General features: G+C 41.4%; 1 protein-coding gene across 4 annotated transcripts in view; it reads left to right on the forward strand.

The window, feature by feature from the left end:
- Positions 1–18618, forward strand: part of BMPER (BMP binding endothelial regulator) — a 203919-nt gene that overhangs the window by 166539 nt on the left and 18762 nt on the right. Inside the window, exon 14 of one of the 4 annotated variants that reach the window (XM_059655834.1) lies at positions 1524–2155. The exons of the other annotated variants lie outside the window; for them this stretch is intronic. Coding sequence (XP_059511817.1) covers positions 1524–1614 — 91 coding nt within the window. The 3' untranslated portion in view covers positions 1615–2155. Of the gene's footprint in view, positions 1–1523; positions 2156–18618 lie in introns of those variants that run through there. 4 annotated transcript variants of the gene reach the window in all.

The raw sequence follows: 18618 nt of genomic DNA on the forward strand, positions 1-18618 counted from the left end.
ACCCACCTGGCACCATACATGGTTATTAGAATATTGTTGACTATATTCCCTGTGCTGTACTTTACATCCCCATGACTATTTTGTAACTGCTTCTTATTCCCTTCACCTTTTACATCCAGCCTCCCAACTCCCCTCCCCTCTGGCAGCCATCAGTCTGTGCTCTGTATCTATGAGTCTGTTTCTGTTATGTGTGTTCGTTTTGTTCTTTAGATTTCACATATAAGAGACATCAAATGGCATTTGTCTTTCTCTGACGGACGTATTGCACTTAGCGTAATACCTTTACGTTAGTTTTTTTCACTGTCTCCTATTGGTTGCCGATCTCCAGGATGCTAGAGTATATCATGATCAGTTGGGTGGCACCTAGAGTGTGTGTTTGCTACTGACTCCCCTACTCCATGTTCTTAGGTTTCCCTGGAAGGTTTCTGTAACCTATAGAGTCTTGAGTATGAGAGTGGAGAAAAGAACCAGAGTTTTCTGACTGCACTGTTTCGGTCTGTATTTTTTGAAGTATTTACCCAGGAAACATGAAGGTTTAGCAGTGGTTCTCAACCTGTGGGTCGCGGCCCCTTTGGCGGTCAAAGGACCCTTTCACAGGGGTTGCCTAAGACCATCCTGCATATCAGATATTTACATGACGATTCATAACAGTAGCAACATTACAGTTATGAAGTAGCAACGAAAATAATTTTATGGTTGGGTCACAACATGAGGAACTGTATTTAAAGGGCCAGAGGTTGAGAACCACTGGTTTAGAGCAATTTCTACCTGATGCCAAATTCCTGGGTTGGAACAAGAAAAAGGTCCTGACAGTCCCATGGATTTTTGCATGTTCCTAAACATTCGATACTCCCTTGAGTATTATATAGTTCTAATTTTTAGCCCAACATGGGCTACCAGAGGGTCTTAGTCATAGAGTCGGCCCTAAACTATTTCTTACAAGAGAGGGAGAGTATGATTTTCAGTTGGATTGGTGTATTAATCAGGGTTCTCCAGAGAAACAGAACCAATAGGACCTATAAAAGGATTTATTATAGGGAATTGGCTCCTGTGATTATGAAGATGGACAAGTCCCAAGATGTGCAGGTTGAGTTGGCAAGGTAAGGGCCCAGGAGAGCCAATGGTGTAATTCTAGTCCAAAGGCAGGAGGCTTGCAAGACCCCAGAAGGGCGGATGTATCCGTTCAAGTCCAAAGGCAGGAAAACAACCAGTGTCCCCATAGGAAGGCAGTTGGGAAGGATTCTCTCTTACACAAGGAGGGTCCGACTCTTTGTTCTGATTGGATGTTCCCACCCACATTGGGAAGGACAATCTGCTTTACCCAGTCTACCGATTTAACTGTTAATCTCACCTCAAAACACCATCACAGGAACATCCAAAATAATGTTTGTCCAAATACATGGGTACCCCATGGCCCAGACAAGTTGACACATGAAAAGAAGCATCCCAATATGGATTTTCACTTTGATTCAATTCTCCAAGTCATCCAACAGCTGTTCTATTCATTTGCTATCCTTTCTCAGATTTCCTGACTGGCATGGTACATACAATGGTAAAGAGCCTTCAGCTCAGGAAGCAGTTACTGAGTTCCCACTAAATGTGGTCGCTGCTTAGACTCTGGGGACGAAGACGGACTAGGTGTGATTTCTGCCTGAAGGTTAAGACTTCCTCCATACCAGACGTCTGCTGCCAACCTAGTTTTAGAAGTTCATTTTCTTCAAGCTAATCGATCTTGAGTGTGTCAGCATTTGGAAGGGTTCTTTCAAAATTGACTTTCTTGAGTTTAATCAGTATCAGTGGGTTGGTTCCACTTGCTCTAGTTATTTCTTTTTTTCATCCTTGCAACATGAACGAGCCGCTTTTTCTCCTGGTTTTTAATGTTCTGTAGAATCTTGCTGACAGTCACTATACAGTGAGAGGGGAAATGCCATCCAAGGAAAACCCTGTGCTGCTCCAAAGCCTTTCAAATGAAATCATGCTTCTGATGAGCTTTGGAAGCAGTGATCCGATTTTGACCCGTGTCTCAAGGTTTCCGCTGGCTCTCCTGTGCCCTGGACTTTGCTGGCTGATAGCCATTGGCTTTGCTCTGTAGTTTGCATTTTTATCATCTTTGTTTTTTTTCATGAGCCAAGAACACCTGACTTTATAAGCACCAAGGTTTTTTTTTTTACCTCCGATTGCCAGTCCTCGGCCAGCATGTCCCAACAACTTCGCTGCAGTTGCCCCGTCCCTATCCTGTGCGCCGCGCCCCGCCCCCCCCCCCCCCCCCCCCCAGCATCTGTCTGTCCAGGTGAGGGTGTGGGGCAGCAGGGAGAGAAGGAAAGTGGATACGCAGGTTAGCATCTGCTTCCTGTTCGGGGTGGTGAGCAGAGCGCAGAGGGTAAGTGCCAGATTGCAGAGCCTCTAAATGGTTTAGAATAGGATGTAGTGATGAGAACAACAGCTGGCCTGCTGGTCTGGGAACCACAGAAGGAGTATGTTTGTCACTTTCCTCATCACTGTTGTATGTGCTTTCAGACTTTATATACCGTGTGTTCCTGTGAAATTTGGAAGAATCTGTGCAAACGGATCTAGGATGGAAAGGTTTAGTGTTGTCATATGGAGACCCTGGAAGGGAGTTGCCTGTGGGAGCCAAGGGTGCTGGCCTCCCACTCTAAAGCCATTCTTTCTCATCCAGGTCAGATTTTTATTTTATTTTAGAAATTTATAATTGGAAGTGAGAAGTGAATCCAGACTGAATAGTCAGACAAGAGTGAAGAGTTAGAAGTAGCACAACTAATGTTAATCTTAGGGTCGTGAGATGATCGTAAAACTCCGGGTTAAGGGGTAGGAGACACAGGAACCTCTGGAAGGATGAAGATTGCTTCTGTTCTTAAAATATTTTCAAGGGACAAAGTCCTTCTGGTTCTGTGGTTTCCTTTTAAGACGAATGGCTGAGCCATGCTTTCAGAGCAAGGCAGGGAGGCTAAATGCTGGGATTTCCATAAGGAAGATTGATGCTTAAATTAGTTTTCAGTGACATGGGCCTGTTAACAGCTCCTTGGAAAAATTACTGGGGGAGAGACAGCTTTTTATTATTTTTTTATTAAGCTTTTATGGAATCTCCTGCTGTTTCATAGAATTTCAAATGGGAAACCGGAGACTCGGTAGCATCCTCTTTCGGCCCTAGGTTATTAGGGGAGGTCTCGTCCTGGTGAGCTCCAGGTACCTCAGGTTTTAGTTACCCATGGCCCTGCATCAACTCCTTTTCTTCAAATGTAATTTGGCCCCCCAGTTACCTTTGCCTGGATATGGCTTGTCTGCTCAATCCATCAGATGGATTTCGCTGTTGGTTGATCCAACTGGGTTGTCAAGACTTTGTTGATTGGCTGGCGCCTGAATGTTCCAATCATTTGGAGGCAGCTGGGTGGTCTGCTGAAAATTAAACTCATTTGGGGATAATGAGGTGAGGTCAATCTGCATTCAAGGTTTTGGTTTGGATCTCAGCTGGCATTGGGTGATGTTAGAAAGCTTTCCTTGGGAATCTGTGTGCACCTCCCAGGCTAAGTCCCCTTCCAGCCCTCCGAAGAGAAGACAATTGAAGACAAAAATATGGCCCTTGCGGAATGCCGTTAATTCTGAAATGAACCTAGAAGAAAAATATCGTGTCTTATCTACATGGTTGCTAAAGAATGGATATGACTATTTTAAAACAGAATTTATAGAAACATTCATATAAATTTTTACATTTAAACTCTTGGGCAAGTTTACAAGATTTATAAAATTCTTTCTTTTAGCAAGTTGAAGTTCCAACTCAGTATGCTTCTAAAATGTATTCCCCATGTACCATGATGCTGCAGGAGAGTTAGGAAAACAGAGACAGTGAAGAAAGTAAAAACACCTCCAGCAGTATGCCTGGTTTTTATTATTTTCAGTCATATGTATATATGTATACACATATACATTTATTTTACAACAGCCAGATCATGTTGTATATAGCGTTATAAGCTGTTTTTCCCCCACCTAATAATATATCATTCATATCCTCACATATCAGTAAATACTACTCTATAGTGTTATTGTAAATGCTTGTATAGTGTTTTATTTATTCTTCTTTTCACTTAATAAATACCTATATAGAGTATATAATGTTCCAGGCAAACTTCTTTATAGGGATCAACTCATCTCGTATAAACATAGATGTAACATAGTTCATTTACCACCATCCCACCAATGTGGGGCATGTAAGGTGTTTTTATGATGATTTGAAGTATCCTTGTAAGGAACATATTTCAATAGTTGTGATTATCTTCATTTCCTTGAGCTAAATGTTCAGAAGTGGAATTTCTAGGTCAAATGGCATGCACATGGTAAGGCCTTTGATATGTATATTGCCACCAGGAAGGCCAAGCCAATTTTATATTTTAACCAGCAATAGAAGAGCAGGCACTCTTGCTAACAGTATTTTCATTAAAATAAACAGTAAAAATCTAGAAAACTCAAAGGCAGAGCAAAATGGTAGGTAAACAGTAATTTCTCACTTTTAATGACATGCGTCTTTTTCTTGCTGATTTTGGGGAGCTCTTTTGATATTAAAGATTTTACCCTTTGTAGCATGTTGTGGTTTCCCCCCACCTCATTTGTTCGGTGACTCTGATTTGGGGGAGTCAATACATCTTATTTTGTGGTTTATGGATTTTCCCTTTGCATTTATGCTTATATGAGTTGTATTTGCTCCTCGATTGTATGAAAATATACATAAATTTCACTCAAGAGCTTTTATGGTTTCATTTATTTCGTTTTGACTCTCTCATCCAGCTGGAATGTATTTTGGTCAGCACACATTTTTTAAAACCATCCAGAATGCTTTCCGTCCATAGGAGCAACTGCCGTCCATACGGGTTTGGAGCAAGTTACATAATGAAATATGACACCTTGGGTTTAATAATCACAGTTTTAAAAAATCAATATTTTCTTACTTCTTACCACATGTTAGGTAATGTGCTAAGGGCTTTGCATGTATTCATTCATGAGCTTCCAGCAAGAAGCCCAATTTAAAGTGTCCTGTAGTAATCATGGTAACCAGTCATCTTTCCCAACTGGCCCCCAGACATTGGGTAAGGGGCATCGTTGCCCACACACAATCCCGGGTTCACCTGTGGGTTCCCTCCTCCTGTCCACGTCTCCCCTGCCACTAGGATGTAATCTGGGCGGGGTCCCTGTCCCTCCTTTTCCTGCTAGATTCTTCCTCTAATGCAGCTGTTCCCCTGGATGAGTGTTGGTGCGTCTTCCCTTACTGACAGCATTTATTGACACAATTGGCATTTTTATTGCCTTTCTGTTTTCAATCTCGGGGAGATGATTCCTGCATAATAGGCCTGGGTTTCCATTTTTAGGCAGCTGTCTTCATGTGGCCGTGTGTTTCATCCCCTTCCTCTAATAAACTCCACAAGCAGCCCCATCTGCACATGCTTTTCCGGGATCTCTGGAGTTCACCTCCATCCGTGTGGGCCCCAGGCCCAGGAAGTTGCCTCTCAGCCCGCACCTCCGCCTGTGCAGCCAGCCAGGGGCCTACACAGCTTGTCTGTTTGCTCCTGTGCCCGGCAGTTACCGTGCATGCGTTCTCATTGTCCCTTTGTGCTTTTGCTTTTTAAACCAGGTTCGACACGTGAGTTGTTAATTTATGAAGCCTTGCTCATATGAGCACTTAGGGTTCTCTGCACTCTGTTTTTCTTTATTTACTATTAAAAACTCAATGCTCCATGGTTGAGCATCAACCTATGGACCTGGAGGTCATGGTTTAATTCCTGGTCAGGGCACATGCCCGAGTTGGGGGCTCAATCCCCAGTGTGGGGCGGGCAGGAGGCAGCCGATCAATGATTCTCTCTCGTCATTGATGTTTCTATCTCTCTCTCCCTCTCCCTTCCTCTCTGAAATCAATCAAAAAATATATTTTAAAAAACTCAAAAATCTCAATTCACCAATTCACTGGGAAGCATTTCTCAAGTGCCAAGAACTGTGCTGGACTGAGGATGCTTTTGCAAAAAAAAAAAAAAAAAAAAGGGCAGGGTGTAGTAAGGCGAGTTTAAATGTAGTGAGAAAAACAGTCGGTCACCACACAGGTGAAAGTCATTGCAAATTGTGACAAGTGCAAAGTGTGATCTGGAGAAGTGAGAGGAGTTATAAGAAGCTATAATGTAACCTGCCGGGGTCTTGGACCCCAGGGAAGATGTGACGAGGAAGGGAGCCTGAAGCAGACATCTAAGGAGATGTGGGCATGAATCAGGTGAGGTCAGTGCAGGGGAACTCAGTGCAAAGGCCCTGGGGCAGAGAGGAACTGAAAGGAGACAAGAGGCAGAGGCTGGGTAGCTGATACGAGGCTGGAGAGGTGGGTCCAGACCTGGCTGCATACGTCACAGTAATGATCTGGGTCATGTCAATGTCACACTAAAAAGTGTAGTAAGGAGTCAAGAAAGTGTGAAGTGGGAAAGATTGTCATTCACTATGTGTTTTTTTTTTGTTATCCAATTATAAATTAGCATTAATCAAATAATTTTTAACCAATAAATGGTCCAATCTCTCAAAAGTATATTAAGTGGTTACTATGTAAATGGCTTTATACTGGGTGCTTCAGGGTCACAAATATGACAGAGGTAGAAGCCCTGCCCTCCAGGAGCTTGCACTCTAACAGGGACAACAAACCTGCACAAGTCACTTTAACACAAGTAAGAACACACAGATACACAAGCACAGATATTCCCAAATGGGACGATTGTCTTGGCAGAAAGGTGACTAATCTCTTCAAAAAATGGCTATGACATTACTTTTTTTTTTTTTAACAGTTTTATTTAGGTACTAGAGGCCCGGTGCATGAAATTTGTGCACAGGAAGAGGGGTGGTGTCCCTCAGCCCAGCCTGCACCCTCTCCAATCTGGGAGCCCTTGAGGGATGTCCAACTGCCCTCTCACAATCCAGGACTGCTGGCTCCCAACCGCTTGCCTCCTTGCCTGCCTGATTGCCCCTAAATGCTTCTGCCTGCCAGCCTGATCAACACCTAACTGCTCCCCTGCTGGCCCGATTGCCCCAAACTGCCCTCCCCTTGCCATCCTGGTTGCCCCTAACTGTCCTCCCCCGCAGGCCTGGTCGCCTCCAACTGCCCTCCCCTGCAGGCCTGGTTTCCCTCAACTGCCCTCCCCTGCAGGCCTGGTTTCCCCCAGCTGCCCTCCCCTGCAGGCTCAGTCCCACCCCCCCCCCCACCTGTCCTCCCCTGCTGGCCTGATTGCCCACAACTGCCCTCCCCTGCCAGCCATCTTGTGTGTTGGAGTGATGGTCAATTTGCATATAACCTCTTTGTTATATAGGATAATTCACACACATACCATTCATCCATTTAAAATGTGCAATTCAATGGCTTTCTATATCTTCACCGATATGTGCAACCATCTGTGCAGACCAGGTAGCTCAGTTGGTTAGAGTGTCGTCCCGATATGCCAACGTTGCAGGTTTGATCCCCAGTAAGGACTCATTCAAGAATCAACTAGTGGATCCATAAGTAAGTGGAACAAGAAATATCGATGTTTATCTCTCTCCCTCTCTCTCCTCTCTCTCTCTTTCTCTCTCTCTCTAGAAAAAGGAGTAAAAACAAAACCAAACAAAAAGAAACCGCTTATTCTTTAGTTACATCCTTCCTATTCTCCTCCTCCACCCAGCCCTACGAAACCACTCGTATACTTTCCATTGCAATCAATTTCCTGATTCTGACATTTGTATGAATGGAATCATTTATCAAGTGATTTTTGTGACTGGCTTTTTCGGTTAGCATATTATAAGGTTCATCCATGTTGTAGCATGTATTAGTATCTCAGTCTTTTTTTATAGTTAAATAGTATTCAATCCCATGGCTATACCACATTTTGTTTATCCCTTGGTTTAGTTGATGGACATTTGGGTCATCTCCACCTTTTGGCTGTTGTGACTAGGACTGCTAATGTACAGTCATGTACTTATATTTATTTGAACACCTGCTTTCAATTCTCTTAGAGTGAAATTGCTGGATTGTGTGGCCTCCCTGTGTTTAATCATTACAGGGATCTGCCAGACTCTTTTCTAAAGTGGCTGCCATTTTTTTACTTCCATCAGCAGTGTATTTAGGTTCTGGTTTCTTCACATCCTTGCCAACACTTACCATTATCTCACTGTTCGATGATGGCCAACCCAGCAGGTGTGAAGTATCTCTCATTGTGGTTTTGGTTTGCATTTCCTTGATGATTGTTTGATGTCCAGCATCTTTTAATGTGATGGCATTTGTTCTTATGTTAAAAAATAATGGATAACTCCTGTCATTTTGCATTGAAAGAAAGAAGTTAAAAATGAGGTAGAATATAAATTCTATGAGAATAGGGACCCTTTTGTCTTGTTCATATTTGCAGGCCCAATATCTAGTACGAGGCAGCAGTAGTACATAAACGAAATATTGCATGGATGGGTGGGTAGGTGGATGGGTGGGTGGAAGAGTAGATGAGAAGATGAATGGATGGATGAATGGATTTGGATGGATGGATTGGATGCCTTATTACTTAGGATGAAGTTAAAGATTTCCAAGATGGAATGTAGTTTTTTCCATCTGCCTTTCCCTTGACTTAAATTCAGTTTATTGACTCATTCCTATATTTTCCCTTGATGTATTCAGTTTGACTCATTCCTGTATTTACAAAGAAAGAAAGCTTGTCAGGTAGAACTCTGTAACTTATTTTCTTTGTTTCTCTGAATTATTCACTTTCCAGAATTACAGAATTGTGGAAGTTAGGAGAGACTTTTGAAGTCTTTAGAAACCCAAGTTTTTCATAATACTGTATTGTTTTTACCTTTCCAAACAACTGTTGTCATCTGTTTAGCTGTTTTCAGGGCTCTCAACAAAATCAAACAACAACAGCAAAAAGATTATCCCACTCCAGCAATCGTGCATGAATAAACTTCCAAAGCAAATTGGGATTCTTAAGTCATTATTTTTCCTTAATGGGTACTATTATTGGAGGACATAGGCAATAACGCTATTAAAAGCTGGTGGGGCAGACTCTTAAGTTTGAAGTTAGACCTTCAAGAATCTCATCTATTCTTGAGTTTTTGGAAATGATTTATGATACAGTAAACTGTCAGAGCTTCCGGTCCGATTGCCTCATTCATCAATGGGAGGCCACCTCAGAAACATAGGTCTTTCTGAATTTAAAACTGTGCTCTTTCCACTTGTCACAGCCATTTTATAACCATGAGTCAAAAGTATTAAGCTTGCAGCCTCATCGGGATGTCTCAAGGGTCCCTGAGTCAGAAGCACTGAAATCAGCTCCTAGGAAGAATTTATCAAGAGACCATATGTTGCCCCAGGTCCTTTTGGGGTCAAAAAGTCCTCAGTAATTTTCCTACCAGGCGAGTAAGCTGTTGACAATCACTCTTAATATTCAGTTTCTCTAAAGAGAAACAATAAAATTACTGTCTTGTTAACCCCAGGGCCTTTATGATAACAAGAAGAAAGGGATTTTTAAAGTGTTGTTATTATTTCCCTATTTACTATTATCTTTACTTTTCTTTTTGGTCAGCTGTTATTTAATACCTTGGAAGCTGTGGGTCTCTGAAAAGGCTGCATAGCACAAGCCAAACTTGCTTCAAAAATCATTTTTCACCCAAAAACAGAAGGTTGAGATAGGAGACGTTCTGCCAATTTGGCCCCAGAATGGTTGCTGGAAGGCCAGTGAAAAGGACACTCTGCTAATATAATAAATGCAGGCCATCCTAAGGGGATGAAAAAGCATTTTCCAGAACTCCGATTCCTTGTGTTAAAGATTTAAGCATAAACCTCTGAAAATTCCTGAGAACGAAATTTCTACCTTCAATGCATTTCTTTGTTATGGTTTTTCCACTTTCTTCTTAAGAAAGCCTTGAATTCACTTAACCCACTTTATAAAAACAAAGCAAAATAAAACTTAGAGTCACAGGAGGTAATTTCAAAGAAATTATTCTATTCTACCCTCTCTGCACAATACTATTTCTATTTGCATCTTTTTTTTTTTTTTAATGGGGCCTTCCCTCCTCAAAGGGATTAGAAGGGCTCTAGAGCCAAGTCCCTGTGGTGGGAGGGTAGCCTGTTCACCCGGGATTTATTGCCACCGGGGGTGCACTGCCTTGGGAAAGCAGAGGACAGCAATGCCCTGCACATAGTTGGTATTCAGTGAAAATTTGCTGGGTAGATGGATAAATGAATGAATAATACAAACTAGGGGAGTGTGATGGTTAATGTTATGTGTCAATTTGCCTAGGCAGGGGTGCCAAGATATCTGGTCAAACATTCTAGATGTTTCTAAGGATATAGTTTAGATTAGGTCAACTTTTAAATCAGCAGACTTTGAGGAAAGCAGATTACCCTCTATAATGTGGGCGGGCCTCATCTAATCAGTCCATGATCTTAATAGAAAAAGACTGACCTTCCTCAAAGAAGAGGGACTTCTGCCAGCAGCATGCCTTCGTAACCACAGAATCGTCCTGTCCCTGCATCTCCAGCCTACTCTGCACATTTTTAACTTAACAGCCTTCATACTTGAAATAACTCTTTAAAAATAAATATCATAAATCTCTCTCAACCTATCCATCCATCCATCCATCCATCCGTCCGTCCATCCATCCATCCTAGTAGTTCTCATTTTCTGGAGAACCCTGACTAATTCAGTGAGTTCAGGAGAACTTTCTGGTTGCGTATGTACATCACTGACTAGGACTTGTGAGAGTGAAAAACAGCAGAGGTGTGTGACACAGGTTGAGTCAAATGCTACAATTGCATGTGCCAGGGCATTTACATGGCAACCGCAGCAAAGAAGGGTAATGGTGCTCAAGGAAACCAGATGGGCTGGACATCTATCAACCAAACACTGGCATCCTCTACATGGTTGAAATAGTGGTCCACATGGGACTTTACATTCTGCTTCTCCTCCTAATACTAGAACATCATTCAACATTTTTTCATTATGCTATACAGGCTTCAAAAGTAGCAGTGGTTATAAAATATTTCATGATGTTCTCTATTGTTGCACATATGTTTCTAGGCCAACGTTATAGATAAAGCTTAGTGGGATATCTTCATATACATGTTCGTTCTGACCTCTTAATTGTTCTATAGGGTGGCTAGCCAGTAATGGGATTGCTAGGTAGGACAGTAACAATATTGGTTGTCTTAAAGGAAATAGAAACTAGAAAATGGAGAAATAAAGAAGAAAAACCATTATAAATAGAAATATAAAAAGATACAAGACAAAAATCCAAATAGATCAATAATTGGGAAAATTATGAATTGATTGAAGTGGCCTATTAAAAATTACAGACTCATTTTGCATTTCGAAAATAGTAGTTACATATGGTTATATGTGGTTTGCAAGAGCAATACCTAACAGAATGCACAGAAAGATTGAAAATAAAGGGGTGAGAAAATATATCCTAATACCAACCAATGAAAGTGCTATAGCAGTAATAGCAGATAAAATCAAATTAAAGGTGAAAATAAGATACTAGAAACAATATGCTAAAAAGATGTCACATGTGATTTCTGTCACATTGCCTTCACATATACATAAAAAATTTTTTAATTTACTAGTGCAAGTAGAATTTGGCAACTCTTGAGTCATAAGGAAAGACTTTAAGGCACTACTCTTAGGTCAGCTGAAAAAATAGTAAAAAAATATAGAAAATGTAAACAATTAGAATTAAGTGTTATTTAACAGACATATAGAACTCTGCATTCAAGAATTGGAGTATCCATTTATAAGTGGAATTTGTGAGAAATTGACCATTAGACTCCAAAAAGTCTCAACATGTTCCAAAGATTGATATAACATATAATACAATTAAACTTTTAAAATTTTCAAAAAGATAGCAAAAATACATATACAAGGATTTTTATTGGGAGCACTTTTAATAGTAGACACAAATTGGAGATACCTAATTGTACATGATTAGGTGAATGGCTTACAAAAATAAAACATTAGAAATTGGTTAAAGTGAAAGAACTAGATGTTCCGTTATTAACACTCATAAATTTTGAAAACATAGCATTGTGTGGAAAAATCAAGAAGAATATACAGTATGATACCATTTGTGTAAAATTAAAAATATAAAATAAGACCACATATTGTTCATGGGTATAATTATATGTAGTAAAAACATGAAATTATTGTGAAGAAAGAATAGTCGTTTGCCTTTGAGGAATGAAATTAGAGATAGAGGGGATGAAAGAGAATTTCTGCTATACCTCTAATGTTTTCTTTGTTTTAGAAACCTAAAACAAATACAGCAAAATGTTAACATTTGTTCATTCTGAGTGCTGGAAACACAGCTACTTGCTATATCACTTTCTATTCCTTTCTGTTTGAAATATCTCATTAGGAACAAAAGTTTGAGTTACTTGCCCAGGGGTACACAGCTAGTGCTTGGTATTTTAGTTTCAATATTTTGGTTTCTTTATTTTTTATTGTACAAAAATTCTTAATGTTTATAATTTCAAACTGAATTCCTTCCATTTTTTCCTAAGTTTATTTATACTTAAAAAAGTGACTTGATTTTTAGTCTTTCACTCTTGAAGTCTAGTCTTTGTTTGCATTCTTACTCACTTTTCTCTTTGACCCCCGAGGATTTTGGTCATAAATATTCAACAAGAAAGAATTATTGAGTCAGTCTTCCTTGGGAGGACCTTAGAGTACAGATGAAATACAAATCTACCTTTGTCAGCTCTGAATCAAACTTGATTGCAATTCAGTGAGCATCACCCAGGACTTCTGAAGAAAAGTTTCCTTTTCCTTTTTAATCAAGTAACTGTTATGTTTACTGAGCATCTTTGACACAATCGATGCAGTGTGTCGGAATCTAAAACATTGTGGAGGACCCAAGAAATAGAGAGGGAGAACTTTTTCTACACCTAGAAAAAGGTAACAGTCTACTTCGGCCCTTTTTAAAAAATCTTCACCCCAGGGAGGTTAAGATGAGAAAGAGAGAAAGAAAAACATCAATGTGAGAGAGACACATCCACATTGATTGGTCGCCTCCCGTACTCACTCCGACTGGGCCAGGGATTGAACCTGCAACCCAGGTATATGCCCTTGACCAAGATCAAACCTTAGACCAGTGGTTCTCAGCCTACTAGCCCTTTAAACACAGTTCTTCATGTTGTGACCCAACCATAAAATTATTTTCGTTGCTACTTCATAACTGTAATGTTGCTACTGTTATGAATCGTCATGTAAATATCTGATATGCAGGATGGTCTTAGGCGACCCCTGTGAAAGGGTCCGCTTCCCTAGATCCTTCCATGTGTGGGCCAATGCCTCTTTGGCACTTTTAAGGTTGGAAAAGCTATTCAGCTTGTAGAAGATTCTAAAAATTTGCATCTTAGTTGCTTTGTTCTAAAAAAGTGAGTTTATGGACTCTGAGGATTCCTGTGGAGAATTGGGGGCGAGTGCAATCTGTGAACCATATGAATAGGACCTTCCTGGCTGTGTTTGATCTCAGGTAATATCTAGACCATGAACCAGTTCTGCTAGTGATGAGGACCACTTTCTGGGGTTCTTCAGAGCTGCAGCAGAGTCACTGGTGGGTTTATTGATACCCTGGCCACTCCCAGACCAATGAAGTCAGAATCTCTGCAGGCTGTGGCCCCTGGCATCACTGTTGTTTCAAGCTCCCTGCTGATTCCAAGATGCAGTCAGGGCTGAGAACCAGTGGTCCAGAGGTCTGAGTCCTCTTTCACGTCTACGTTTCACTCTGCATTATAATCCTCTTGGGTTATGGTCTGGTTCCTCTGCATTTGCTGAGTTTGAGCCAAATTTACCGAGCAGTTTTACGCCCACCCATCCCGGTAGTTTTAGGTTCTCCATTAGTCAAACACTTAGGCTCTCCCCTGGTCATTCTGTAATGTGAAAGCATACTTGCTTCCCAATTTCCTGCTAATCATGGATTGAATTCCATTAGATTTTTGTTTGTAGTTAATGAAATACATGTAGGTTTCTTGTGTGTTGAAACTGGTTTTGTTTGTTTCTTTGTTTCTCTTTCCTGGTGCCTAATTTAGTGCTTGGCACATGGAAGGTATTCAGCAAATATTTGTTGAATGTATAAGCCATGGACTCTTCTCTCTCGTTTAACTCTGATGCTCAAGTATTCTGACAGTTTCTGAATCATGTTGATGTAAGCTCTTAAACATACCTAAACTCCATTTCCTTGGTTGCATTAGCAACCACTGTTGCCTTGGTGATGGCCATCAGTATCTCTTCAGGGGTCGAGGTCCACCCCCTCCTCTCCCAGGTGCCTACTCCTCCCATACTGGACACTAACTCTGCCTCTACACCCCAGCTTCCACTGTGCAGCCACAGAGATTTTTAAAAATGAATTTTTTCGCATTTATTACTTTGATTCTTACCGCATTATTAAAACTTACCTAATGTCAAATTTTTAAATATAAAAATAAAGTCTGCTTTATTTTTAAATCTAAAAATGAAGTCTGGAAATCTTTCTTGGTTTCCACATGTCCTTATTATTGTTTGCTTCATATAGCTTCTGCATATATATAATTTCAGAGAGGAAAGGGAGAGAGAAATAGAAACATCAATGATGAGAGAGAATAATTGGTAGACTGCCTTCTGCATGCCTTATACTAGGGATCGAGCCCACAATCTGGTCATGTGCCCCAACCAGGAATCTAACCATGACCTTCTAGTTCATAGGTCCATGCTCAACTACTGAGCCACACTGGCTGGGCAGCTTCTGCATTTTTAAGTCTTACTTCTGTTACATTGATTTTTTGACAGCATGACCTCTCTTTTTGTACGGTGTGCTTCCTAAGAAGTTCTATGTCATTGATAAATGTTGCGTATCAATGACTGTTCTACCTACTGCCCATTCCCATCTTTCTCCCTCTCCTCAGGCCTCCCTGAGACACAACAATATTGAAGTTAGGCCATTTTTTTTTTTAACCCTAAAGTGACTTCTAAGTGATCATGTGAAAGGAAGAGTCTCACATCACTTTAGATCAAAGGTTAGAAGTGATTAAGTTTAGTGAGGAAGGCATGCCAAAAGCTGAGACGGGCCAAATAGGCCTCTTATGCCAGACAGTCAAGCTGTGAATGCAAAGGAAAAGTCCTTGAAGGAAATTAAAAGTGCTGCTCCAGTGAACACAGGAATGATAAGACAGTGAAACAGCCTTATTGCTGATGTGGAGAAAGTTCTATTGGTCTAGACCCGTGTTCGGCAAACCACGGCTTGCGAGCCACATGCAACTCTTTGGCCCCTTGAGTGTGTCTCTTCCACAAAATACCACGTGCGGGCGCGCACATACAGTGCGATTGAAACTTCGTGGCCCGTGCGCAGAAGTTGGTATTTTGTGGAAGAGCCGGTATTTTGTGGAAGAGCCACACTCAAGGGGCCAAAGAGCCGCATGTGGCTCGCGAGCTGCAGTTTGCCGACCACTGGCTAGACCAGTGGTTCTCAACCTTCCTAATGCCGCAACCCTTTAATACAGTTCCTCATGTTGTGGTGACCCCCAATCATAAAATTATTTTCGTTGCTACTTCATAACTGTAATTTTGCAACTGTTATGAATTGTAATGTAAATATCTGATATGCTATATGTGTTTTCCGATGGTCACGACCCACAGGTTGAGAACCGCTGGTCTCTAGACGGGACGTTAAAATCAGCCACAGCATTCTCTTAAGCCAAAGCCTGATGCAGAGCAAGGGCCTAACTCTTAATTCTCTGAAGCCTGAGAGGGGTGAGGTAGCTGCAGAAGAAAAGTGTGAAGCTGGCTCATGAAGTTTAAGGAAAGAAGCCATCTCCAGAACATAAAAGTTCAAGGTGAAGCAGCAAGTGCTGATGTAGAAGCTGCAGCAAGTTATCCAGAAGGTCTAGCCAACATGATTAATGAAGACGACTACATGAACAACAGACTTGCAATGTAGACAAAACAGCCGTGTGTTGGAAGAAGATACCACCTAGGACTTTCATAGCCAGAGAGGAGAAGTCAGTGCCTGGCTTTAAATCTTCAAATGATAGGCTGACTCTCTTGTGAGGGGCTAATGCAGCTGGTGACTTTAAGTTGAAGCCAGTGCTCATTAGCACATTGTATGCAGGAAACGTATTTATGTTTTACATATTTATACATTCTACCAGTGTAGTAGAGCGTGGGACACGTATTAATACGTTTTTTATAGACTAGCGGTAGAATACGTAAACTAAAGTTATCGTAATTTTACTGAATGTTGCCATTTGCGCAAAAAATTAGCAAAAATGGCCCGCACCACCTGTTAGCACGCGATAAAAACTACCCACAAACAATGTGTTACTATCCTGAAAATCCCGGGGCCCTTAAGAATTATGCTGAATATACTCTGCCTGTGCTATACATAAACAGAAAACCAAAACCTGGAGGAGAGCACATCTGTTTACAACATGGTTACTGAATATTTTATGCCCTCTGTTGAGACATACTGCTCAGAAAAGAGATTCCTTTCAAAATATTACTGCTCATTGACAGCGCACGTGGTCACCCAAGACTTCTGATGGAGACGTACAATGAGATCAATGCTGTTTCATGCCTGTTAACACAGCATTATTCTGCAGCCCATGGCTCAAGGACTAATTTTTACTTTTAAGTCTTACTACTTAGGAAATGCATTTATTAAGGCTATAGTTGCCATAGAGTGATTTCTATGATGGATTTGGGCAAAGTAAATTGAAAACTTTCTGGAAAGGATTCACCATTCTAGACACTATGAGGAACATTTGTAATTCATGGGAAGAGGTCAGACTATCTACACTAATAGGAGTTTGAAATAAGTTGATCCACCCCTCATAGAAGATGACTGAGGGGTCAGGACTTCAGTGGAGGAAGTATCTGCAGATCTGGTGGAAGCAGCCGGAGAACCAGGATTAGAAGTGGGTGGAGCCTGAAGATGGGGCGGAATCACTGCAATTTCATGATGACACTTTAGCGGATGAGGAGTTGCTTCATGGTTGAGCAGAGAACGTGATTTCTAGAGGTGGAATCCACTCCTGGGGGAGATGCTGTGAGGATTGTTGAAACGACAACAAAGGACTTAGAATATTACGTACATGTAGTTGATAAAGCAGCGGCAGGGTTTGAGAGGATTGACTCCAATTTTGAAAGAAGTCCTGCTGTAGGTAAAACGGCATCCCGTGCTACAGAGAAATCACTCATGAAAGGAAGAGACAATCGATGTGGCAAACTTCATGGTTGTAAAATTTTAAGAAACTGCCCCAGCCAACCCCAGCCTGCAGCCACCACCTCCCTGGTTAGTCAGCACCATCAACATCGAGGCAGGACTCCCACCAGCAAAATGATTACAACTTGCTGAAGGCTCAGATGATAGCAACATGCTTTAGCAGTCTTTTTAAATGAAAGTATGTTCATTTTTAAGAGAATGCTACTTCATATTTAATAGACGACAGTACAGTGTAAATATCACTTTTCTATGTACTGGGAAACCAAAAAATTCTTGTGGCTGTCTTCATTGTGTTATTAGCTTTATTGAGGTGGTCTGGAACTGAGCCCATACTGTCTCTGAGGTATGCCTGTAATTAGAGAAATTCCTGATTTGACAGAGGGTGGGAAAGTGGGTATAGGGGGTTATTTTAGATACTGGTGGTCCGAGAAAGAATGTCTGAGAAGGCAATACAGTGGAGCCTTGACTTACGAGTTTAATTCGTTCCGTGATGGAGCTCATAACTCAAATTACCAGTATGTCAAATCATTAAAGTGAATGAGTGAGACACGTGATGCTGGGCTGATGTTGTGGTGTTCACTGTGACGTTCACTGCGCCAACTAGCAGTGGGGTATCTGAAGCTGGCTCGTAACCTGAATTTTAGCTCCCAACTCAAAGCAAAAAATCGGCCGAGAGACGGCTCGTATCTCGAAAAACTCGTTAGTCGGGACACTCGTAAGTCAAGGCCCCACTGTATTGGCCTGGAAGTTGAGAAGGTGCGAGCCACTCCTCCAATGAGAATGTTCCAGTCAGAGGTGGCCATGAGCTTGGCACATTGGAGAAGCAGGAAGCTCAGCCTGGTGGAAGGTCATGAACTAGGGCTGGTAAACAGAGATAAAGAGGTAGATCAGGAAGGGGTTAGATCGCCAGGGGCACACGAGCCCGGGTTAGGGGTCAGGGAGATTATAGTTTGTTTGTTTTTTTAAAATATATTTTTATTGATTTCGAGAGGAAGGAAGAGGGAGAGAGAGAGAGAGAGAAATATCAATGATGAGAGAGAATTATTCATCAGCTGCTTCCTGCATGCCCCACACTGGGGATCAAGCCCACAACCCAGGCATGTGCCCTGATCAGGAATCGAACCCTGACCTCTTGGTTCATAGGTCGATACTCAACCACTGAACCACACCAGCTGGGCAGGGAGCTTGTAGTTTTAATGTGATGAGACATCTTCAGAAACTTTTGATTAGAGGAGTGATATGATTTGTACTTTTAAAAGAACATTTAGCTGCTACATAGAGAATGAAGAATGTATGTTCCCCTAAGTATTATTATAAAGCATGGCTGCACAGACATGCTTGCCTGGCTGCTATGTCTGGAAGAAGGCACACAGT

This window comes from Myotis daubentonii, chromosome 10 (genome assembly GCF_963259705.1).
Source record: "Myotis daubentonii chromosome 10, mMyoDau2.1, whole genome shotgun sequence".
Lineage (NCBI taxonomy): Eukaryota > Metazoa > Chordata > Mammalia > Chiroptera > Vespertilionidae > Myotis > Myotis daubentonii.